The sequence below is a fragment of the Miniopterus schreibersii genome, assembly GCF_964146895.1.
Source record: "Miniopterus schreibersii genome assembly, chromosome: 2".
Classification (NCBI taxonomy): domain Eukaryota; kingdom Metazoa; phylum Chordata; class Mammalia; order Chiroptera; family Miniopteridae; genus Miniopterus; species Miniopterus schreibersii.
This window is the reverse complement of record NC_138102.1, coordinates 52576312-52601235: the sequence shown is the minus strand read 5'-3', so window position 1 is coordinate 52601235 and position 24924 is coordinate 52576312. Positions and strand designations below refer to the sequence as shown.

Below are 24924 nucleotides of genomic sequence, written 5' to 3'. Positions count from 1 at the left end.
CTGTTAGGCTCCCTGGCTACACACAGGGTGGGCAAAAGTAGGTTTACAGTTGTGAGTAAGTGAAACAGTTTACTATTGTATTATTATTTATTCATTATGGTATTGTTTTCCATACGAACAACTCTAAATCTACTTTTCCCCCACCTTGTATTGCCAGCATTGACTTAGTAAAAAAGAACTGGAAGTTAATATTAAAGTTCACTATAGACTATTCATAGTTAGTGCATATTGTGTGCATTTAGCATCTATAAAATTAAAAAATAACAGAAAGAGAAGTCTCATTTATTAATCTGAGTGTATAAATTTTTACCATCTTCACAAAAATCTAATTTAAACAACCCACCTAGGGACACTAACAGAAAGATACAGGGACAGAGAGGACTCTCTCTCAAGACTAGAGGCTGGTGCTCTAATAGGGAAAAAATAAACAAATGAACAGTCCCTTCTAAATAATTCAGCTTGAGACCTGTTTTCATCTGGATGAACTACAGCTTGCCCTAACACCCTCCCAAATCAGGAAAGAATCATGACATCAACACTTGGACTGTATATACCAATTCTGCAGAATAATACAAGGAAAGGATTACCTGCAACATAGGCTGTTAAAGGAGGTCATCAGGAGAACATGACTGCTGGTTGACCCCCAAGCTGGAACAAACAGTTGAAGGTTCCTCACCACCCACCCGTCCTACCCCAGTCCTTGGAGTGTGTGGTCTGTCCACTGTTCCCGCAAGAGGAGCCACTTCAAAGACACAGCCTTGAGAGAGCAGTGTGTTTGAGACTGTACCTCATTAAGTCTTATATAAACTCTTAAAAATCTGGCAGGCAGGGTAGAGACCTTTGTCTTGGCGACCACCCAAGACAAGCCTCATAAGCTCCCTTGCTTATTAAAATTGTCACCTGCTCGCCCGGCCGGGCGTGGCTCAGCGGTTGAGCATCGGCCTAGGATCCAGGCGATCGGGGTTCGATTCCCGGTCAGGGCACGTGCCCGGGTTGCGGGCTCGACCAATGACTCTCTCATCATTGATGTTTCTCTCTCTCTCTCTCTCTCTCTCCCTCTCCTTTCCTCTCTCTGAAATCAATAAAGATATATTTTTTTAAAAAAATTGTCACCTGCTAATCAGGAGTGGTCTAACTCTGTTTGCAGTGTCTCCTTGCCCTCCATGTACCCAGTTTCAGATTTCACCTGGCAACTCCTGAGGTTGCCAAGCAAGATACAGTCATATGCCATAATAATGTTTCGGTGAACAGCAGACTGTATATGACAGTGGTAAGATTATAATGGAACTGTAAATTTCTTATCACCTGTCACACCACAATGCATTAGTCACACGCTTGTGCTGATGCTGGTGTAAACAGACCGACTGCGCTGCCAGTCATATAAAAGGATAGCCCATACAGTTACAGCACTAGGCTGGACCATCTGGGTTTTTGTAAGTGCGCTCTATGATGTTCACACAGTGACTAACTCACCTAACAACGCATTGCTAGAACATATTCCTGTTGTTAAGTACACATGACTGTTTACCTATCAAATATCAACAGATTTTAAAGAGAAATGGCCTGACAATTAGGTACTGGTAGATGGATGTTCTTTTACCTCTCTGGAATTTCTTTTATTTTTTCATGTGAATATAAAATGTATGGTTCTCAGCCAAAGGATCCTATTACAATCTCCTAAGAATTTTTTCTAAGTGATTATTTCCATTTCTAGGGAACTATTCCCTGCCACGACTGGGGTGAGTCAGGAATGGTCAGGAAGAGGGGCTTTTTGCGTGGCTTTTTAGGAAAAACTCCCAGGCTCAGTCCCATACGCTGCTCAGTTTGTGCACCCCACCCTCCACCCTGGTCCCCAGCCAACTAAAACAATCCCCGATTCTGTGACTCACTGAATCATGAAATAATCTAAACTATGTGACATAACACAAAACATCTCTCGCCCACTGAATTCTGACATTTGACTGCAATAGCCTCTAAGGATAACGAGGTTCCTATGACTGAGCAGTCCCACTGCCCCTCTCCCAAGAAAACCCTTGGGACCCTCCCTTTTACTTACTCAAATCAGTGTCACATGTAAACCGGAGCCAAATTAGAATATTAAACCTAGTAGAGAGAAACAATGCTCAATGTTTGCAGAATAAGCACGTGAGAAGGACAATAATCCGTTTTTATCATGAAATTTGTAGAAGCAACTCTTCCAGTTTGGAAGCTGCTTCCTAATGAAATATTTTTCTCAACTTCCCAGCTGCGCAGGGAGTGCGGGTTACTGCAGCCCCGACCCGCAGCTCAGCCGGCGGCCCCTCGCCGCACTGAACTGATGCAGGGGGTTCGAGTGTGAATCATCCAGGCACATTCTGCACATGTCGCCTGTCTCAAGTGTGCAGACATCAGTTAGCACACAGGGCACAGGAACTGACAAACGCCAATTCAACCCAAAAACGGTTCACGAGTTCCTCTCTTCCACTTTGCACTTGAAGAGTAAAGTGTTGCTCTAGGATTATTTTGTTTGGAGCATAAGTTTTCAGATTAAATCAACAACTAAAAATTGCATTTCTAAATAATATGTGAACGACTGCCTGAAAGATCTTGCTAGCCTTCCTGAAAAGACGGCAGTGGATAAGCTATCTACCTTAGAAAATTTTAGACTGACAATAAAATGATACGTAAACAGAAGTGGAAGCAACTTGTTCTCTTTCTGCAACAAAAGTTTTGAAATTACTTCTCCATTTATATGCTTTATTTAAAAAAAGAGACTATAAACTCCAAAATGGAGAGTAAAATATAGATAAATTTTATATTCAGAGTTCTTTATAAAATACCCCAGCAAATGCCACTAAATTGTATACATGGCTTGTCTCCATCACCTGCATTTCAGAAAGGAGGCAAGTAATACAGGGGCTTTGATATTTTTATAAACTCACCTGAAATTGAGTTTGATGGGAAAGGAAGATACGAATGTCACGTTTTATTTTCCAAGACATTCCAGTCCTGTAATATGGGGTTGATACATTTTACTCTAAAGTTATGGGCTTATTTCTTTATCTTACTAACTTTTAACATTTTATTGTTCAAATAACATGTATTTATTGAGGTAAATATGAAAAAATAAAGTCCTGCTTCGCAATCATATTATCCACAGACTGTGATTGTGTTTTTTGGTTTCGTTTTGATTTTAGTTACCATCAGGTAAGAAATTTACTTGTTTTTAAAGAATCCAAACGCTAGCATTGTCCAGAAAAATTTAAGAGGTTTATTTATATTGTTATAAAGTTGAACTGCTGAAACCTGTTCACTGAAACATTTGCCTTGCATTAATGCTTTATGTTTCTGCAATTATATTAAAATTCACACACAAATGAAAATGGGAAAAGCTGCCAATACCCGATTTCTATCCCCTATTTTCCATGATGCAATCATATACTTAGGTACCTTTTGATGCCATGGGGGAAAATGTCTAATGTTCAGAACTACCAATAACAGGAAGAGAAATTTTTTTTTAAAGAATGTAATGTTTCCCATAATAGTGGATTCTTAAGCACATTCTCCACATACGTCGCGTGCTAGCTGGATGTCTTTGGCCTGGTAACATCTTTGGCATGAACAGCACGCAGGTTGGCGTCTTCAAAAGGCCAACCAGATAGGCCTCACTTGCCTCGTGCAAAGCACCAATAGCTACGCTCTGGAAGCGCAGTTCTGTTTTGAAGTCCTGAGCAACTTCTTGCACCAGACACTGGGAAGGAAGTTTGCAAATCAGAAAGTCAGTGGATTTCTGATAACCTCTAATTTTATCGAGTGCACGGGACCTGGCCTGTAAAGAGGCTTCTTCACCCTTCCAGTAGAAGGGGCACTCTTGCGAGCAGCTTTTGCAGCCAGTTGCTTCCTCCCTGACTTACCACCTGCGGATCTGCAGGCGGGGGGCTTTGCAGGAGCCATGGGATTCCGCTCGCCTTACCACCCCCTTCTCCCGCTTGAGCCTGGGAGCTAGAGGCAGCTCTGGCTTTAGAGATCTATGACATCTGCCCTAGCCAGTTTGCTCAGTGGTTAGAGCATTGGCCTGCAGACTGAAGGGTCCCAAGTTCGATTCCAGCCAAGAGCACATACCTCAGTTGCAGGCTCTATCTCTGGTTGGGGAGAGTGCAGGAGGCAACCAATCGATGTCTCTCACATCGATGTTTCTCTCTCTCTCTCTCTCTCTCTCTCTCTCTCTCTCTCTCTCTCTCCTTCTCTCCCTCTCCTCCCCCCAAAAGCAATGGAAAAAAATATCCTCTGGTGAGGATTAAAAAAAAAAAACACAAAAAAACTCATGCATCTACAGATGAACATGATGCCTTGGAGTAAATTTTCCTTTTTCAGAGAAGAGTCACTTGACTGACATCACTTAGTTACACAAAAATAAGGGTATTAGGCACCTATGACCTGGGGGAAAGATACAGCAGAACCTGGAACCTGACAGTCTCACTCTCCCTATATCCCTTGAAATACAGACTCAGCATTTGTGGAGAAGTTGGACAGTTTTGCATAAGGGTATGAGTCTCCTAGGAAGAAAGGAAGGCAATCATCGTATCTCCCCTTTTTGATGTTCAATGTTATTAGAATATTTGGGATGATCCTGAAAATGGCCTGGTGGTAAGAAAGGACAACAAGAGCTCCAGAATGGTAGGGGAAGTCTGGGATAATCCATTCTCTCAAAGTGAGGGCCTAAGGTCTTGTGAAAGGGCTTATACCAGCACAATGAGTGGCTGAGTCTAGAAGAGCCTCAAGACTCAACCTGTTATGTGAGTCCAATAAAACTCAAAAGAGGCAACCATGAAATTCTGAGGATGGAGCCCCATGTGGCCTATGTAGATATCTGAAACAATCAATAGATTGGTGCCCTACCACACCATATTTAAAAATAAATTCAAAATGTGTTAAAGACCTAAATGTAAGACCTGAAGCCATAAACCTCCTAGAAGAAAACATAGGAGGGAGTAAACTATCCAGCATCAGTATGAGTAATATCTTTTTGGACACATCCCCTTGAGCAAGGGAAACAAAAGAATAAACAAATGGGACCACATAAAGCTAAAAAGCTTCTGCACAGCAAAGGAAACCTTCAATAAAACAAAAGGCAACCTACTGACTTGGAGAATATATTCACAAGTGATATATCCAATAAGGGGTTGAGACCCAAAATATATAAGAAACATAATTCAATGACAACACACAATCCTATTGAAAAATGGGCAGTGGGCATGAAAAGACATTTCTCCCAAGACGACATTTAGATGGCCAACAGCTATATGAAAAGATGCTCAACACCACAAACCATCAGGGAAATGCAAATCAAAACCACAATGAGATATCACCTCACACCGCTCAGAACAGCTCTTATCAGAAAGTCAGCAAATAATGTGTTGGTAGGATGTGGAGAAAAGGAAACCCTTGGCACTGTGGTGGACTGTAAACTCGTGCAGCCCCTATGGAAAACAGCATGGAGATCCTCAAAAAACTAAAAATAGATATACCATACAACCCAACAATTCCACTCTGGTTATTTACCCAAAGAAAATGAAAACACCAATTCAAAAAGATGTATGTACCCCTACGTTCATTGCAGCATTATTTATAATAGCCAAGACATGGAAGCAACCTAGGTGTTTATCAATAGGTGACTAAAGAACTGGTATGTGCACATGTGTATATGTATGTGTGTGCATACATACACATGTATACATACGTGTATGTATACAGGCAGCTGATTTGTGTTTTACAGAGTGAAGGAGTCATCATCTAAAACCTACAAACTGTCAGTCTGCCATCATTGCAAAGATGTGACACTATTTAAATAAAACTGTAAATGATTTTTTTCCTCTGATAGCTTTTCAGACAGTGACGCACACACAGAGAAACATTACACAGCAATAAAAAAAGATGAAATCTTGCCATTTGTGACCACATGGATGGACCTAGACAGTACTATGCCAAGTGAAACAAATCAGGCAGAGAAAGACAAATACCACATGGTTTCACTTATTTGTGGAATCTAAAAACAAAACAAAGAAAACAAAAACAGACCCATATAAACAGATACCAAAGAAATGGTTACCAGAAGAGAGGGGGGTGGGGGATGGGTAAAAAGGTGTCGGTGAATTAGTTAACAATGTTGTCATAAGTTTACACGGTGACAGGTAATTACTAGAATTAGTGGGATGATCACATCTTGAAATTTAAAACTGTTGAATCACTATATTGTACACCTGAAACTAATATAACCAATATAAGATTATATACCAACTATACTTAAATAAAAATATTCACTCATGCCTGGCCGGGCGTGGCTCAGAGGTTGAGCATTGACCAAGGATCCAGGCGATCGGGGTTCGATTCCCAGTCAGGGCACATGCCCGGGTTGTGGGCTTGATCCCCATCAGGGGGCGTGCAGGAGGCAGCCGATCAATGACTCTCTCATCATTGATGTTTCTATCTCTCTCTCTCCTTCTCCTTTCCTCTCTCTGAAATCAATAAAGATTTAAAAAAAAAAAAAAAATTTCACTCAGTAAGCGTTTATCAAGCACTTACATGTATAAGGCACTGTGTATGAGGCACTGCCTCGCCCCCCAGGATTTCACAGTTTAATAGGCCAGTACAATAAATTACCACACAACTCGGGAGAGGCTAGTATTGAAAAATAAAAGCAGCATGGAAGGCCAGCTTACTATATAGAAGTGGTTTTATTTCCTATTTCTCTGACCACTGTCCAATCTCCCTTCTTTTCTGCTTTGACGGGCAGGGAAGCTGAAGAAGGAAAGAAAAGTGAGTAGGGGGCTCAGCATGTCAAATGTTCAAGTCAAATGAGGGCTGAGGGCATCACTGAATTTGGTCCTTAGAAAGTCATGGTAAATCATTCAAAAAACATTTCATTTAAATACTACAATCTTTGCATTTCAGTGAGTGAAGACCCAAAGTGAGGGTGCCGTGTGGCAGAATTCAATTAAAAAAAATCGTGCTGATCTTTCGGAGATTATACAAATGCTAGTCATCACTAGTACAGCTTCAGGTCTGTCACCTTCCTTCTCCAGTCAGAGCAAAGTGGCAAACCTAACCTCTGCTTGATGAACGTGTTCGTTCAACTAAATTCACCTGCTTGTAATGGCAGCTGCCCACTCAATTTCCCTTTAAAAATTCGCAGATGTGTGTGGCAATAAGTGTAGGTCCGCTGGCAGCTGATCTGTTTTTACAGCGCGAAGGAGTCGCCATCTAAAACCTATAAGCTGTCACGGTCTGTCATCATTGCAAAGATGCGACCATTATTTAAATTAGACCGAATGATTTTTTTCCCCTGTGATGGCTTTTCCGATGGTGATATGTCATAAGCAAGCCACAATAAACTGACGTTAAGCATTCTCAGCCCATTAGTCCTGCCCATAACTTGGTACTTTCAGGAAGGCATATACATGATAGAAAAAGATTTTCCCTCTGTTTATACCTGCCAGGAAAAAAACACAAGAAAATCTTTTTTACATAACTACCTAAATGTGAGCTGGGCATTATGGCTGCTGTGGGGAGAAAAAAATAAAACTGTCTCGCTTATTGCCGGCTGTGATTTATCTTCGGTGAGAAGTCTCTCTGAATCAGGGCAAAAGTAATCTCACATTTGTTTGGAATTCAAGAGTTCATAACACGTTAAAAAGACATCCTTTCACTTAATTTCCACAAAAATACTTGGCATTGGTAGAGCACACATCATTCTTCTTTCTCAAACAAGGAAACTGAGACTTGGGAAAATTGTTGGTGATTCAGCCAAGGTTACAGCAGAATTAGTAAATAATAGAAGAACCTACACCCAGGCTTCTACGTTCAGGGCTCCTCCCTGCTAAAGCCTGTTGTTGAGACTTTCTCCCTTTATTCTCTCTTTTGTGCAATAAATTCCTTTTTAAGTGTTTCAAAGAGATGCATAGTCAAGTTCAAGAGGCAGCTTCGGTTTCTTCATCTATAAAAAGGAAATGGAAGCGTTACTCACCTTGAGCGGTTGTCATGATTAAATGATATAATGCAGTGGCCCCCGAACCGGCGGCAGCAGATCGCCTAGGATATTAGGATACTGTCAGAAACACACAGTCACCCGCCTCCCCCTCCATCTCCTGAGCCAGAAACTCCGAGTGGAGCCTTCCAGAACAGGCGCGCCCCGGAGATGCGAGGGCCGGCCCAGACCCCCGCAGTGGCGCACGTGTCCTGCTAGAGAGAGTCTGACCTTTTATAGGGAAGGGCCTTGCCTTCGACTTGTCAAAAGGCAACATCTGTGAAGCGCAATTAAGGGAAGAGCAATAAAACAAGCTGTGGCTGCCTTGAACGAGGAGCCCCCGGGTGCTTGTCACTCTTGCTGAAGTCTGATGGCCGAGACAATGCTTCTAAGGGGCTAGCCCAGCGCCTGGCGCACAGTAAATGCTCAACAAATGTTACATATGTTGCTATTCCCAACAGCATTTGCCTGCAAGGTTTCTAAAGCACAGTAAAATAACCTCCAGAATAACAGCTGGACGTGAAATTACAAGCAGCCAAGAAGAGCAGCCTTAATGTCAAGATGATCAGCACATTGATCAGTGAGGAGTTAGAAATGGGCAGGCAGTTTAGGGTTGGGGACCCTGAGGAAAAGGGAACCAGGCAGAGGTGAAATGTTCCAGGCAAACAGGATACGAGAAAAACAAGTTTGCCCTACACCCGACCCCCTGAAGTGGGAAACTAAAAGCAAAGAGGGATCGGCTGTTACTAAGGTAGAATTCTTAGAATAAGCCAACCAAGAACAAATATAGGAAATATAAACCCCTAGACAGTGAGCTTCAGCGCAACCCTTTTTGGGACCCCTCTAGCCCTCGGGGGCTTGCTTTCTTTACACAATAAACCTTTGGACTCTTTCCCTTGCTCTTCCGTTGTCTGTGAAATCCACCAAAGAGCCTGGTAAGGAGAAAATCTGGTTTCATGAGCACAAATGTTCTTTGTCCCCACGAACCACTCAGCATTCCCAGTGAATCGTAACCACCTGATCATATCCTTTCTGTCTTTAAAGACGCATCGATAGTTTTAATTGCCTGTAGTACCAAATTTAAAATCTGGCTTTTCCTTCCTTATCAGACTGGTGTATCTCTCTCTTCCTCCCCATCTACGTCCCTGACTTTTCTCTCAGATTTCTTAATAAGCCATGATCTTGTCTATATCCCGATTCCTGATCATTGCTCTCCTAAGAACCATTATATCTCTGGAAAGGAAAAAATGCAAAATAAGTCAGAAATTAGTCCATTATTCAAAATAGGCCAGCTGTGTTCCCACCATGTGCCTGCTGTAGCCCCAGTAAAGTGCTGGGGCTGGGGGGTGGAACCAGACATTATCCTTAACTTTAAATAGAGTCTAATGGGGAAAAGGAACCGACGTTAAACAGGTGTCACAAATAATTAAATCGCTACATGCGTGGAAGATTCTACAAAAGAGAAGTGCAGGATGTTAAGGAAGGCCATTCTGGGACACATGACATGGTCTGCAGGGCAGCAGGTGCTGGCTGGTAGACTCCGGGAACGACTCTTGAGGAAATGATGTTTCACCTGTGGGTGAAGATGTGTAGAAACTAGGCAAGAGGAAGGAGCATAGGGCACAGATGTCACAGTCACCCCCGCAGAGGAAACAAGGTCCAGAGGTGGGAAAGAGCATGGTGCATTCGAAGACAGTTTGGCCAGAACGAATCAGCGTTGATGAGCTCCTGTCCACTCTAGTCTCTATTGTCAACATCAGAATGAACTATGGGGTCTTCAACCAATATTAGCCTTATTCTCTGTGTTTGTTTGAAACCCCCAAGAAACTGTTGTTAGGTCATATTGCTGAAACGTTAGAAAACTAACAAGCAAATAAGCCATGAACAGAAATCCAAAGTCTTTGGAGTATTTTGGATTCCATTGGGATTCCAGACTTCAGAAAAACTAAGCAGAACGATGGTGAAGAAATGGGATGAAAACTTATAAGAAACTATATTATTTTTGCCTTAAGGAAAAAAAGATGTAAAGCAATTTTATGCTGGTCTTCTGTATATGAAAGACTTTTATATATAAGGAGATGATCTGCTTTTCTTCACCTCCATTGAGAACAGAGGAAGGAGAAATGTGTTTAATCAGCAGTATTAAAAATATAGGTTTGATATAAAAGTTTCTTGACAATAAAGAGAATTAAGTTTTAGGGATGTTCCTAGGGGAGATTTAAGTACTTTACCCAAAGGCATTTCTAAATAAGCCAGGTTTTCCTATATTGGAGATACTTTACCTGGAAGCAGAATGGTGAGCTACACTTACTCAAGGAGCTTCGTTGTCCCATGAAGCCCATTCCAGAGAAAGCAAAGATCAACGCAACTAAATTGAAACAATAGTGCCATCTAGTGGAAAACCGAGTAATAACACTATACCAATCTATGCTTGAATAAATCCCTACATACTTTATATATTAAAACTAATTAATCTTTTTTAAATGTAGATGAAAACCTGTTTCAAGATTATATTTTCCCATTCATAATTCAGCTCATACACTTAATGGGAAACAAGCCCCAAATCATCGGGCCAACGGATGACAAAACCCTCCAGAGGGAACTGGGCAATTAATAAGTACTTCAATAGTCAGAGTTTAAAGACTAAACCCAACAGAATTGGAATGATTTAATTAAATTCTTAACAGCCACACTCCCAATGCATGCCTTGGGTTTCCCAGACTTGAAGTCAAGTGCAAATCTCTGTTGCTGAGACAACGGGTGATTGCTGATGAGCAGTCACCAGAAAGCTAAAATGCCTGATAGGGCCTTTGGGCTGCCCTCCTACCAGTCCCTTCCAGGATGGCTCTCAGACCACGTCCTTTGGGAAACACCCCATTGTTTTAGGTGGCCTTCCCCACTGTACATACAAAACTCCGGTTTTGTGGGTAGTCAGAAAAACTTAGGTCCTCGCGCTGCTATAGACTGAATTAGGCAACGCAGAGGTAGAGTGTTTGAAGAAAAGCTCATCAAGGAATGTCAAAGCCTAGCTAATAGTCTCTGTCCTCATGCCTTTCACACATCCTCCCTCCACCCCCCACCCCCCTTCAAACGCACACTTACCTCCCTATAGATTCTCTTCTGACACTTTGAGGCTCACTTTAAAGTTTCCATTGCTTTCCTGCCTGCTCTCCTGGGAACAACTAATTGTTTCCTCATTTATGCACAAGTAAAGCTTCAAACATATCTTATGGAACTCAACAAGCTGAAATGGAGGTAGTCATCTGTGTCTCTCTCCCAAGTACAGTATACACATTAGATGTTCAGTAAACATTGGATGAATTGAATTTAATTGATGCAAATTTCAGACATGCCTGAGGTTAGTCAGGGCTTTTCAAATCACCAATTAGTTGATTATTCCTCCTGTTCAAAGTTCTGACAATTAAATTATTAATACAAAATGAGGTATGGCTTCCAAATTTGAGTTCTCTAGACAGCAATCCTAGATTGTATAATGCATGTGTTTATGTAATAATTAAAATTCTCCTAAATCCCAAGGGACAGTGCAACTCTTAGGTGAAGAGAAACTAGGTATCAGAGAAACAAATGCAGCTACAAAGAATTTTGGAGTGACTTTCATTTCAAAGATGTTAACACCTTGCTGACCAGCTATCCCAGTAAAACCAACATGAGAAGCATTCTTAACTTAAACAAATGCAGAAGAAACCACATGGAGAGACATTCTGAGACTTGTAGATGATGCAATGCAGACAAACCTGAGAATAGCTTGCTAGCCCAAGAAAGTCTTCGGTAGTATGACAGTCATTGAAAGAGCAAGTTTTGCAGTCAGAATAGGCAGTAATTTTTTTCTAATTTATAAAATAAAGTGAAAGTGTATTTTATTTCACAGAAATATTGCAAAAATTAAATGAGATAATTCATATAAAGATACATTCATATAGTAAGTTATTGATAGTGATCATTATTGTTAGTTATTGTTGTCTGGATAAGAGTCTCCTGGAATAGTAAAATTACGCCAATGAAGACAGTGGAATAGTAAAATCACGTTAATGTAGATCATAAGCTGTATGGGATACATGGTCTCAGTTCTCAGTATACAGGGTGCCCACCATAAATGTATACGCAGTATAACAGCTGAGACCTCAGCTTTGAAAATGAAATGTATTTTAATAAACACGAACTTTATAATTATTCAAAATGTGTGTATACATTTTTGGGACACCCTATATTATGTATATTATTTCATATGTCATATATTTTGTCAACTGTATATTACACAGATCCAGGAAGTACAATCCACATTATCTTCTAACTAATGTTCATGAATTACACCATGTGATAGCTCTATTATATGTGTAACATATTTACAGTAAATACTGTAAATACTGTATATAATATAAATTACAGCACATAGCATATATTTGTGATAAAAGATTAAGACTAGAGTCCTTTCACAATTTACAAACTATCACTCAGATTTTTTTTCATAACAACTGTGAATTTATCAGATAAGAACTGGCTCGAAGTTAAGAAGGAGACATTTCTGTGGTCCTAATATTTAGAAAAATACCTGACCCATACTAGGACATCAAGAAATATAAAATGCTGAATAAAACTACAACTACCTCTCAATTTACCAAAACCCATTGACAGACGTGTTTTTAAAACAAGGTAATGAATGATAAAGTTAGCTTTTTTAAATATGCATACTCCTTCCTGGGGGTCCAGAGACCAAGCTGAACGGTTATCAGAGATGCTCATGAAAGGCCGAATGTATCGTCTTAAAGGTTGCATGATCCTGGGAAGAAAGAAGAGCTCTTGAAGGGTTTTAAGGTGAGGATAACCTTGGTGAGGCTTAGGTTTCAGGAAGGCCCCTCTGCCTGAAGTGAGGCACAGTCCAGGTAAGAGGTGGTAACCCATATTTGGGTAGGCTCCCCTTGGCTCACCCTCCAGAACTGCGCTCACCTTGAAGTAGGGTTTGCAGCAAAGCAAATCTGGTTCTATAGTGTGGAGCACCAAGAAACAGACGCTGCACTAAATGTCATGGGTAGGCTGGAGGGGGAAGAGGCTATTAGAGCCACCAGCATTTCCCTCCAAAATCCCCCCTCAATGTCTCTTCTATTGCCTTTGCCTGTGCTTCCAGATGATTCCCTCTCTCCTAGCTCCTTCCCCTCTCTTTGTCTGAGACATTCAACCCCACCAGCTGCTTGCATTTCAGGCGCAACAAAACCAAAACCAAGTGGCTTACTATCTGTGACTCAGAAAACTGCCCCCAGAAATGGGGGATGGTCTCAGTTTAACCCACCAAAGCAAGGGCAGGAAATAAGGTAGCTGTAGTAGCAATGGCGGAAATGGGCAAATATTTTGCAGGCAAAACTAGCAGGTTTCAGAGACTAACTATATCACTGAGACCAGTCTAGGCTGGCTTGGGTTCCCAAAGGCCACTGCCCTAGATCAGGTTTTTACACTTTCTCTCTCTCTCTGGTCAAGGTTTTAACCACAGTTACCTAACTGCAGTCTCCCATTCCCTAATTTCTTTTCAAATGTACAAAATGGATTGGAACAAATCTGGTCATTATCTCTCTCCAGGTAACTAGCCTTATTTAATGGTTCCCACTTCTCCCTAGGTAGAGTTCAAACTCCTTCACAAGGTCTACTAAGAACTCCTTGCATGTCAGGAGACTTGGGTCTCACCACTTTCCCATGGAAACACTGCCTACTTCAGGAATGAGCTATCATTTCAGACACACACCACCCTCCCTCGGTCACCTATTGCTTAACACAACCTGCTCAACATCAACTGGCTCCTCTAGGCTCAGGATGAGCATCACTTCCCTACTTTGCATACCTGTGATGGTATAAACTCTCCTGTTTTCTAATTAGCCCCTTGAAACTGGACCACAAGCTCAGTGAGGACAAAGACTGTATCTCTCCACCTCTGAACACTCGGCGTCTAGCTTGGCTTACAAGAACAATTTACTGAATGAATAAATAAGAGTGCTGGAACCAAGACTCAGATATAAAACTTCCCATTTTACATTCAGTGCTTTTCTCAATATATCACAGCTAGGTAAGAGTAACCCATTGTGGTAGAAGACTACATACTTCACAGGACATATTTCCTGTTCTTAATCGAGCACAGTGAAAAAAATGGTGCAACAGTGGTCAAAGGTGTTGTTAAGTCAGCATGGATATTAAGAGACCATACCACACAAGCCTACACTGGCATTCAAAATGTTTAACTACTACATGTAGTGCAAAATACTTAAAAGTCTTAGTCCTAAAGTTAGCAAGAAGATGCAGTATCCTTTTATTAGATTTCAAAAATATTTGAGAATATTCTGAAGGTATGTTTTATGTAAATGCATTCATATCATATCCACCAATAAGTCCCTTAATTCTGATTTGGAAGCTAACCCAATTTAAAAATGTATTATCTTGCCCTGACCCACGGTGTTGCTCAGTGGTTAGAGCACCGGCCCGGCCCGCGCACCGAAGGTCACAGGTTCAATTCCTGGTCCACAGCAAGTACCTGGGGAGAGACAACAATATAGCAGCGTAGTAACAGCAGTACCTGCCGCCTCCCGCAACCACATCAAAATTACAACTAAAATACAGAACCACCGTCACTCAGAGCCTCCTGAGATCTGGCTGCACAGAAGCCCCACAACCAGGGAGCTAAAGCAGCACCAAGAGTGGTAGGAGGGGCGGAGACGCAGGGGCGGGGGGATCGGGGCTGAATCAGAGACATGGCCGCGGGCCCACACCCGGTGCCGAAGTTTAAACCCGGGAGGGAATCTCAGCGGTGGAGGTTTCCCGGAGGAGTGAGGGGTCCCAGCCCCACAGCAGGCCCCCAGCTCAGGGCTCCAGGGCCGGGAAGAGACGTCCCCACAGCTTCAGGCTGTAAAAACCTGCAGGGATTGTGGCTGAGGGTCGCGGAGGCTGCGGGAGCCCCAGCAGCTCCTCTTAAAGGGCCCGCACACGGACTCACTCGGACGCTCCCTCTGAGCCCAGCGCCAGGCAGCAGCTTGAAAGGACCTGGGACACTTGGGGAGGAACTAACTTGCCTGGAGTCAGGGTCAAAGGTGGAGGGGCGGCTTCCTCCCAGACAGAAGAGCTGGCGGAGGCCATTGCTACTTTGACCAGCCCTCCCCCCAAGAGCCAGCAGGAAGGCGCCTGATTCACATCAACCTGATTCACAACTTGTGCTCCACCCTGGCGATTCCCAGACACCCCTCCCCTCCCATTTGCAAGCTCATCCGAGCCATTTCCAGTGGCTTTTCTATGCACGTGGCCTCTCTAGCCTCAGGCTTAGGACTTTCCTAAAATCTCTCAAACAAGCAGCAGCTGGCCTCAGGCTGCCCCATACTTCTCGATAAGTGGCCCCAGGCCTGGCACTAGCGGCAGCCTTCATTGGCTCATCGCTTGGCCTCTCCTGGGCACCTCTGAGCCCAACACAAGTAGCAGCCATCTGTGGATTGCTGTGTAGCTCATGCTGGCTGGCCCTGGGCAGGGCACAGGCAGAGGCTGACTTTGTACCTTAAGGGAGGCACCAGAGACGGTAAACCCAGTGATCAGCTTCGGCCACGCTGGATTACAACCCTACCACATCCACGAGTGACACTCAAGGGGCACACTTGGTGAACACCAAAGCTCCACTGAAGTAAATCCTGCTCCATAGAGGTGTTTCCAGCACAGCAGCTCTTTGGCTATAGTTGCAGCTGGTCTTCACAGCCAGTTGGCCTGGGGGTCAATTCCTCCCAGTGACGCCAACAGCAACCAAGGCTCAACTACAACAGGACAGTGCACACAGCACAGACAAGGGAGCGCCTAGAAGACCCAGCTCAGGTAACTGGGGAGACTGAGCCACTGGGCCCTACAGGACACCTAATACTCAAAGCCACTCTACCAATTCCAAGAGACATAGCAGCTCTACCTAATACACAGAAACAAACACCAGGAAGCAGACAAAATGCGGAGGCAAAGAAATATGTCACAAAGGAAAGAACAGAAGAAATCTCCAGAAAAGGAACTAAATGAAATGTAGCCAAACAAGCTAACAGATACAGAGTTCAAAACAATGGTTATAAGGCTGCTCAAGGATCTTAGGAAGACTTAAGGAAACTAGCGAGATCATCAATGACATAATAAAGACCCAGTCAGAAATGAAGGCTACACAAACTGAAATGAAGAATAATTTACAGGGAATCAACAGTGGAGTAGAGGACGCCAAGAGTCAAATCAGCAATTTGGAACATGAGGAAACAAAAAACACCCAACCAGAAGAGCAAAAAGAAAAAAGAACCCAGAAATATGAAGATAGTGTAAGGCAACTCTGGGACTTCAAGCAGCCAAACATTTTCATTATGGGGGAGCCAGAAAGAGAAGAAAGAGAGCAAGAAATTGAAAACCTATTTCAAAAAATAATGACAGAAAACTTCCCCTACCTGTTGATGGAGGCAGACTTACAAGTCAAGAAAGCACAGAGAGTCCCAAACAAGAGGAACCCAAAGAGGCCCACAGCAAGACAGATCATCATTAAAATGCCAAAGGTTAAAGACAAAGAGAGAATCTCAAAAGCCGCAAGAGAAAAACAGTTAGTTACCTACAAGCAGTTAGTTACCATACAACTGTCGGCTGATTTCTCAACAGAAACTTTGCAGGCCAGAAGGGAGTGGCAAGAAATATTCAAAGTGATGAAAAGCAGGAACCTACAACCAAGATTACTCTATACAGCAAAGCTATCATTTAGAACTGAAGGTCAGATAAAGAGCTTCACAGACAAGAAAAAGCTAAAGGAGTTCATCACCACCAGACCAGCACTACAGGAAATGTTGAAGGGTCTTCTTGAAGAAGCAGCTAATGAACAAATGAATCTGACAAACAAAACAGACCGAGAGACACTGAAGCACGCAACAGACAGTTGTATCTCAGAAGGAAGAGGGAAGGAGGGGGTTGGGATGGGAAGAGATTAATCAAAGAAGTTATATGCATACATGCATAACCCATGAACACAGACAATAATGGGTTGAAGGCCTGGGGAGGGGGTGGGAGTGAGGGGGAGGGGAACAATGCTGGGGGGGGGGAAATGGGACACCTGTAATACTTTCAACAATAAAGATAAATTAAAATAATAATTTAAAAAAAGAGCAAGTACCTGCCTGATCGGGGCATGTGTGGGAGCAACCAATTGATGTCTCTTTCTTTTTTGGTTTCCCTCTCTTTCTCTGTCCCCTCCTTCCCTTCTGCTCTAAAAATCAATGGAAAAATATCCTCTAGTGAGGACAAATAACAACACAAAAATGTATTGTCTTCCTCTCCCTTGCTATTTATGAGTGGGCACAGACAACAAAAGGGTAGAATGCACATCTGCCAGTGTGGTTTTCCTTTTCTTTTTATATTCACCAGCCAACTGCTCCATTGGGCAAGAAGTTGAAAATGGGTAACCAACGATGTATTTTCATAAGTGTTTCTAAAAAATTATCTTTGTTGTCTCTGATTCTATTAAAAGGAATTATCGGTAAACCAATTTTAAGTAGCAACAATCCAATCCATGCATATTTTGTATTGGACTCTAACCAAGAGCTTCTTCTCTCCTATTACAAACAAAAGTAAAACAAGGAAGCCAAGGAAACTGTAGCAATGTATTTATTGGAAATGAATTAGACATTACATATACCGATGAAGATGTGATGAAGATGTAACAATGCATGAAGCATAATTGATGCAGCATCTACAAAAATCACAAAAGAAAAGGAAATTCACTTTCAAAAAAAATATCGTATCCAAGACACCTCAATCTCTGAACACCATAAGACAACTCAGACGCTGCCTCTGAACATCCAGGATGAAATTTACTTTAAACTGAACAAAGAAAAATTTTATTTTCCCAACTTGAAGATTTCTTGGCTACCGCCCGTGTATCACACACACATCAGGTAATTTTCATCACGAGAGTAACCAGAGGATATTTTTCATATTCCTCACAGGAAAAAATCTCTCCTACAAATAGAGACATTTTGGAGAAGTCCAAGCAACAAATCAGTTAGCGGCCCCAACTCAACGGGGTACCTAGTATCAGCATTTTCTAGACCCTAAAAGTGCATGAATTTGACTAATAAGATTTCATTTTCTTTTAAGAAACTGGCTGAATTAGAGAGCATGCTGATTTGTAACAAGAGTCGTCATGGTTACACTGAGTAACGGTGTGGAGGGGTATCAGATGCTCTTCATCTGTCCATCAAGGTTGTCCAAAACCTTTAGAGCTTGACTCTACTACTCTACAGTGTAGCCTGTGTATAACGAACTCCCTTCGAAGACAGTTACCCCAGATCATCCATCTGTGATAATGTAAGTACTGCAAAAAGCAGTCATGATCAGTGTTGTTTGGAGAGGCAAAAATGCTGCACCCACCTCCAGAGGCACTATCATAGAATCGTCTCTGAAACAGACCTGCACGTGCTTGAACATCACTTTCCTTCCGTGCACCTAGCACGCGACAACATCCTCTAGCACACTACCTGTAGCCGAGAAAGTGGGGAGTCCAAACACAGAGTTGTGGGTTTTAGGAGGGCTGTATCGCACTTTCCCCTTTCCTTCCAACGCATTTCGACAGCTTGTTTTAAACATTTCACAGTTCTCAAAAATTTTCACATAGAAGGGGAAGATGATTATGAGCTTATTACACTCTATTAATTGTCCAAAAAAAAGTGTCTGAACACAGCATGTCATCTTTAGAAAACCAATCATAATTGCATCTCTTTGTCCTTCGTTTAAGGTAGAGAAGAGGAACAGCTCCCACATTTTGGTGGGAAAATGGCAAATCCTGTCACCAACTGCGGCACCAAGTAAAGGGGAGACAAATGTGGGACTAATTTAAATAGAAATGGAAAAAACCAATCAGGACAATTTAGGTCCTGAGTTAAAACTCTGAGGCCTGGTATTTTTAGTTTGAGTTATAATGCTGGTCTAATTTGCTAGAGAATTAGCAATGCTCTCTTTCACCTTGAACTGGGTGGTAGACGCAGTCCTGCTTTCTCCTTGGGCATGTCCAAAGTCATGCCTAAGCAGACTCAAAATGCATGTAGATGTAACATGTCAGTTGGCACAAAGTAGGGTGGGGAGGAGGGCCCCATGTTCTTGAAAAAAACCACAGGAGCTGATTGACAGTCATCTTCCTCATACATACCGTGTGAATACGTTTTAAGACAGACACACATAAAGTCACACAAATGTTTCCACCTCTCCACCACTGAGTGAAACATGCTGTTCTTTGGAGAAAAAAAAAATACATTCATTTTTTTCAAGTATATTTCAATATACAAAGATTCTCTAGCTTTGTTTCACTACAAAGATGAGATGATTTCACAATGTGTCTAAGGGGAATTTCATTTCAACCTCCCTTTGGTGTGGATTTCATGAAGTTTTGATTTAAAAAATTGCTCTAAATATACATTTACTCCTTTTGTCCGAAAGCATGAATTCCTGATGTCCATTTTATATATGTACATAGTCAACAAGAGAAATTAGTCTGCCTGTGTACAATGGCTTAGGATTGGCAAACTGATGAGAGCGAGGCCCACTGGCCGGGGCCGGGGCTCAGCACCGGGTTTGGTGGCTCCTTTGGGCCAGGGGCCAGGGGGCCAGCGGCGCGCAGACCGTCCTGCCCCCGGTCCTCGGAGCGCGCTCTGCAGAGGGCGCCGCCCCAGCTACGGCCTGTTGCCCGCCTTGGCTTTGTTGTTGGGGTTGCAGCTCAGGTCTCGCAGCAGCGACTCGCAGTCGGCCAGGGCGTCGGCGGGCAGCAGCTTCCGGATCTGCTCCACCGTCTTCTGATAGGCCATCTTCTCCTGTTCCAGGGTGCGGATTAAAGACTTCATCTTGGTCTCTCTGGTCAGAAGGTTTTCCAGGTTGGATTCCAAGGTCTGGATTTTAGCATGAGCAATCTGTTGGGGGAGAAAAGAATCCTCCAAATAAAAAATGTGAAGACTCCAGTTCTTCACTGTAGCAGCAGCCAGACCTCACGTATATTAAACAATCATATCATATGACTTAATAAAATAGCACGTGAGGCAAATATTCTGAATCCTCTCATGAAATGGAGATTTATAGGTTTCTCAAAAATATAATTACGATACTAACAAGATACATCTCATTCCACTGAACACACCAAAAATTCGACATTAAGTCATTAGCCCAAGGCGGTGAGGGTCCTCACTCCACACAGCCGTGTGCCCTGGAACGAGTGGAGTCTGATGGAGAAATGGGAGATTTCGGATGCTGCCTTGAGGTGCTAAAGGGGACTTTTTACCCCTTAAATGGAAATGCAGGGTTTTCTAAGCACGCACTTAGGATCCTGTTTTTATGGGCGTCAGTGGTACCCATGTAACTTGGGAACACAGACATGATGACAACATTGAATTGTCAATGAACAAGTTTGTAATCATTAATAAAAATCATTATGATATAAAGCAGGTGCGAACTCGTCTCACCTAATAAGGAAGGGCTCAATTAACCACTATTGAAATATTGATGTAGTAACGAGAGACACCCCAACTATTTATTTCTCCTTTTGAAAACAAACGTTGACTCTTTTTTTTGAGTAAGAAAAGGCATAAAATGTTCTATGGGCCAGAGCTAATGTAAGATGAAATAAAGGAAGTTAGTGTTCCTATTCTTGGGGAGCAATTACTCTAGCGTTCCCTCATGTCTGAGCTGTTTCTCTCCTAGTTGATCCAGAGGACTCACCACATAGAAGTAGGTTGCAGTGCTCTCTAGTTTGGGAACAGGTGCAATGCTGGGAAGTGATGGATTATCAGAAACCAAGGAGCCATTAGGGCTGAAGCTCTAACTCAGAATCATCTCCCTGCCCCCCAGAAGGTTCGCCTTCTAACCTCCCCCTCCACTGAACACTCTTAAGCCCCACCCCTCAGGGCTTGAACACACAGCATACATTACATAATCTGCAGATGTGAAATATTCATTTCTATTAAACTGCTTATTGCAATCGTAAATATGCATTTATTTAGCAACAAATATATAATATTTTATACGCCTCGGTAATTGTACACTGCTTGGTGGCAGGGATTATGTATCACACATTTTCATTCCATTCTCTCAAGTGTGTCTCCTTTTCTTCCCACTTCTGTGAGTTTTACTCTAGACAGTTCTCATCATGCCCAATCAGACTTGTGCAAATGATTTCTAGCTGGTCCCCCTACCTTCTCTCCTCATTCTAATCTGTCCTCATCTGGTCTTTCTAAAGTATGGCTCAAAAACTTGGAAGCATTTCCCTCTCAACAGGATGCTCTTCTGCCTCACCCGGGAAGGTATCTGCGATTCTGCCTCCATCGTGTTTATCCCACCGCTCCCCAACATGAATCAGAAACTGAACCATGCTGACCCTGCCACTCTGCCACATCTTCTTCCCACTCCGCATTCATCACTCCCACCAGCCATTCAGAGTTGGCTCAAGCCCCCAAATCCCCAGAGAATCCCCCTTTTTCCGCACGCAAGCCCTCCTTCCTTGAGTTTAACCAAACACAGGGTGGGGCAAAAGTAGGTTTACAGTTGTGAATACGTGACACATCGAGTTTGTTATTGTATTGTTATTTTATTATTATATTATTTTCCATACAAACAACTGTAAGCCTACTTTTGTCCCACCCTCTGTGTGCAACACTCATTAGATATTTAACCAGATTCTACCTTGAATTGCCATTTCACTCTTTTGTGAGTGTGCATTTCCTCTCCCACGTGATATTTCAACTGATATGTGCATTTGTAACCCCACAGCACTTGGACACAGTCTCACACAATGGGGCCCATCACCAGCAATTGTTCAATCCATGTCACATCCCGATCACTCCCAGTACAGCCTTGTATAGGCAGGAGGCACTTATCTGTTTACCTGTAATTTTTCTAGGAGTTCCATGTTTTGCCTTTTCAGTTGGTTATTGGCCCTCTCCAGCTTCTCCATAGGCTCACTGTCCTCACAGGCATATGATGATTCTTGCAGCTCATCCTGCAGCACGTGATACTCCACCTCATAGGCGTGCAGCTGCTTAGAAATATCCATCTCAAACACCTGCCGGGAAGACACCAAAGGTTAGTCTGGCCTTCAGCACGTACACCAAGATACAGCCTGTGCCTCTGGTGTGTTTCAGAGAGACTTCCAAATACTTATTAATGAGGAACAGTATAGCACACCAAAAGGAAGAACAGCAAGCATGAATGTCAACGCAAGGACAAACAGTATTTCTACCCACATGAAACATTCTCATCATGAGTCCAAGACACTACATACAATAAGTTAATGCTGGAAGGCATTTTGTAGCCCAGCCAGCGTGGCTCAGTGGCTGAGCATCGACCTACAATCCAGGAGTTCGAGATTCGATTCCCAGTCAGGGCACATGCCCGGGTTATGGGCTCGATCCCCAGTCGGGGCCGTGCAGGAGGCAGCTGATCAATGTTCCTCTCTCATCACTGATGTTTCTCTCTCTCCTTCTCCCTTCCTCTCTCTGAAATCAATAAAATTGTTTGTGTTTTTTGTTGTTGTTTTTAAAGGTCAGTTTTTGTGTTTTTTTTTTAAATGTATCTTTATTGATTTCAGGGAGAGAGAGAAAGAGAGAAACATCAATAATGAGAGAGTCACCGATTGGCTGCCTCCTGCAAACCCCCGACTGGGGGGTCGAGGCCGCAACCTGGGCATGTGCCCTGATAGGGAAGAGAACCACGATCCCCTGGATCCTAGGTCGATGCTCAACGGCTGAGCCACACCCAGACAGGCTAAAATTGTCTTTTTTAAAAAGAGGTATTTTGTAACCAAAATATACATAATCTAGTAACTACATCCCAAAATGCAGCACACCAGATAAACATTAGTTACTGAGCAACTTCTATCTTTGTTAGAGGTCATCTTTGCTGATTAGTAAGCGCAATTGGATAGGGTATTTCTATAACAATGAGACCCAAAGCCCTTCTAATTATTTGTCAATTCGGCAGAAAGGTCTCATATGACACACTCTGATCCATTTGCTAACCCATGTGAGCTTCTTAGGAGACACCAAATATTTCACCACACAGAGAATCTTCAAAACTGTATGCCCTCAGCCCTGCAGAGCTGTAGGGTTTAATCCAGCTGCCTCCGCTCTCCCATATTGTTGCCAAATAGGAAGACAAGTTATTTGGCAGTTAGAGGACAGGTAACCCCACCTTAGTCTAAACATGTGAGGGAAGGTGAGGCAGAGCTGCCATTTAAGCAATGCTGTCTACACTAACACTGTGGAGAGGAAAGAACCCACAAAGAATCTGGCTTACCCTTCCACAATCAGATATACTCAAATCTTAGAATTTAAATGAGATTTCTGCACAATCTTGGTATACCTCTCAAACAAGTATCACTTTTTCCCTACTTGTGTGTAGGGACACAATGGACTATTTCACAATCATTAAAAATGACGGTATAGAGCTACATATATTGGCATGAAAGAATGCCTGGTTATATTTTTTAACAGAAATTAAAAGTGTTACGAAGGTAAGTGGGTCTCATTTTAATTAGGTCTCCCTAACTTTATCAGTCGTATCTTTAGTCTTACGATTGGTCTAAATTGAAAGATGCCTGAACACTCATTACGTAGCACTGAACCACTTTTCCTGTGCACAGACAGCCACACAGAAATTGTCACAATACAGAAATTTCACAACAGTCTCATTTCTAACTAAAATATACCTGATCAAATAAAAGAACACCTGTCAAGCAAAACTACATTTTTATGCTAAAACATTTACTATATAATTAGGTAGAGGAAATTGCTTTATAATCTTGTATCATATTACTACCCTTTAAAGCATACCTGGGTGATAATTTTTTCCATTTCAGATGTATTCATGTCAGGTAGCGTGCTTTTAAGAAATTCAACAATATTTTCAAAGCTTTCACATTCCATTATAAGTGACTCTTGGCTGCTCAGTAGGCTGAGTGCAACCTTAAAGATAACTTCAGTTCCCTGAAGAAAAATAATATCTAAAAAAAAGAGATAATTTTCATAATCAAAATTATGCATCCACTACTATAAATAGCATGCTCTTGGTGCTAATAGTATTTTTGTGTGTGTTTTTATTGTGGTTGTTCTTTTTAATTACTGCATGAAACCACCAAATATATTGCAAAAGAAAATTGGGCAAAATCACCTAGATTTAAAAACAAAAAATAAAATATGGCTGAAACAAACATACAGATGTTTATTCTTCTTACCAGAAGGTGTCATCAAAATATCACCCTTAAATAGTTAGCTCTATAAAAATACATGAAAATATCCAGCTATATTTTGAATTCAGCAACCATTTTTTTCCAGAGCACAATTCAAAGTACTATATGTAAATAGAGCAAATTATTTGTTTGATCGTTGTAACACATATCGGTGGAAACTAAGGTTTGACACAAGCTGTAAAAGGAAGAAAGAGCCACAGGAAGTCATAACTAATATATTTTTTAAAAGCAGCTTAGCTACAGGCAAACATATGGGTTTAAAAATGAGATTATTATCTTAATATGACACATTGAAAAATATCATCTATTCCCCTTACTCCACTTACAATTTGTAAACTAGACAAACTGAGTTATATCAATAGAAGTTATGTTAAGTACTCTGGCAGCACAAAAATCAGAGAAATCTAATTAGCAGAATGGAAGCAGCACAGTATCAAAAGCATTCTGTTCCCTCTGGAGTCTTTAAAAAGAGGGAACTGAAACAATTGCTACAAACATGGTCACTCTTCTTGCTCATGCATCTTTCCCTTTCCTGAGAGTCTCTATTCTTGACTAAATTCAACGAAAAGGATTGAGCAGCTATTGTAGAGCTGACAGCATCCTTCATATATGTGCTCACAGGAACAAACAAGACTACTGGGGAGATTTCTTTCCT

The 24924-nt window shown here is 42.0% G+C and overlaps 1 protein-coding gene across 5 annotated transcripts in view; it reads right to left on the bottom strand.

Annotated features, from left to right (window-relative positions):
• Positions 1–17634: 17634 nt before the first annotated feature.
• The window catches only part of TBC1D4 (TBC1 domain family member 4), a 309453-nt gene continuing 302163 nt past the window's right edge, over positions 17635–24924 (bottom strand). For all 5 annotated transcript variants that reach the window (XM_081130657.1, XM_081130654.1, XM_081130655.1 and 2 more), the window contains 3 exons: positions 23854–24023; positions 21909–22085; positions 17635–19944 (listed from right to left, as the gene is read on the bottom strand). In XM_081130657.1, coding sequence (XP_080986783.1) covers positions 19711–19944; positions 21909–22085; positions 23854–24023 — 581 coding nt within the window. In that variant the 3' untranslated portion in view covers positions 17635–19710. The remainder of the gene's footprint in view (positions 19945–21908; positions 22086–23853; positions 24024–24924) is intronic.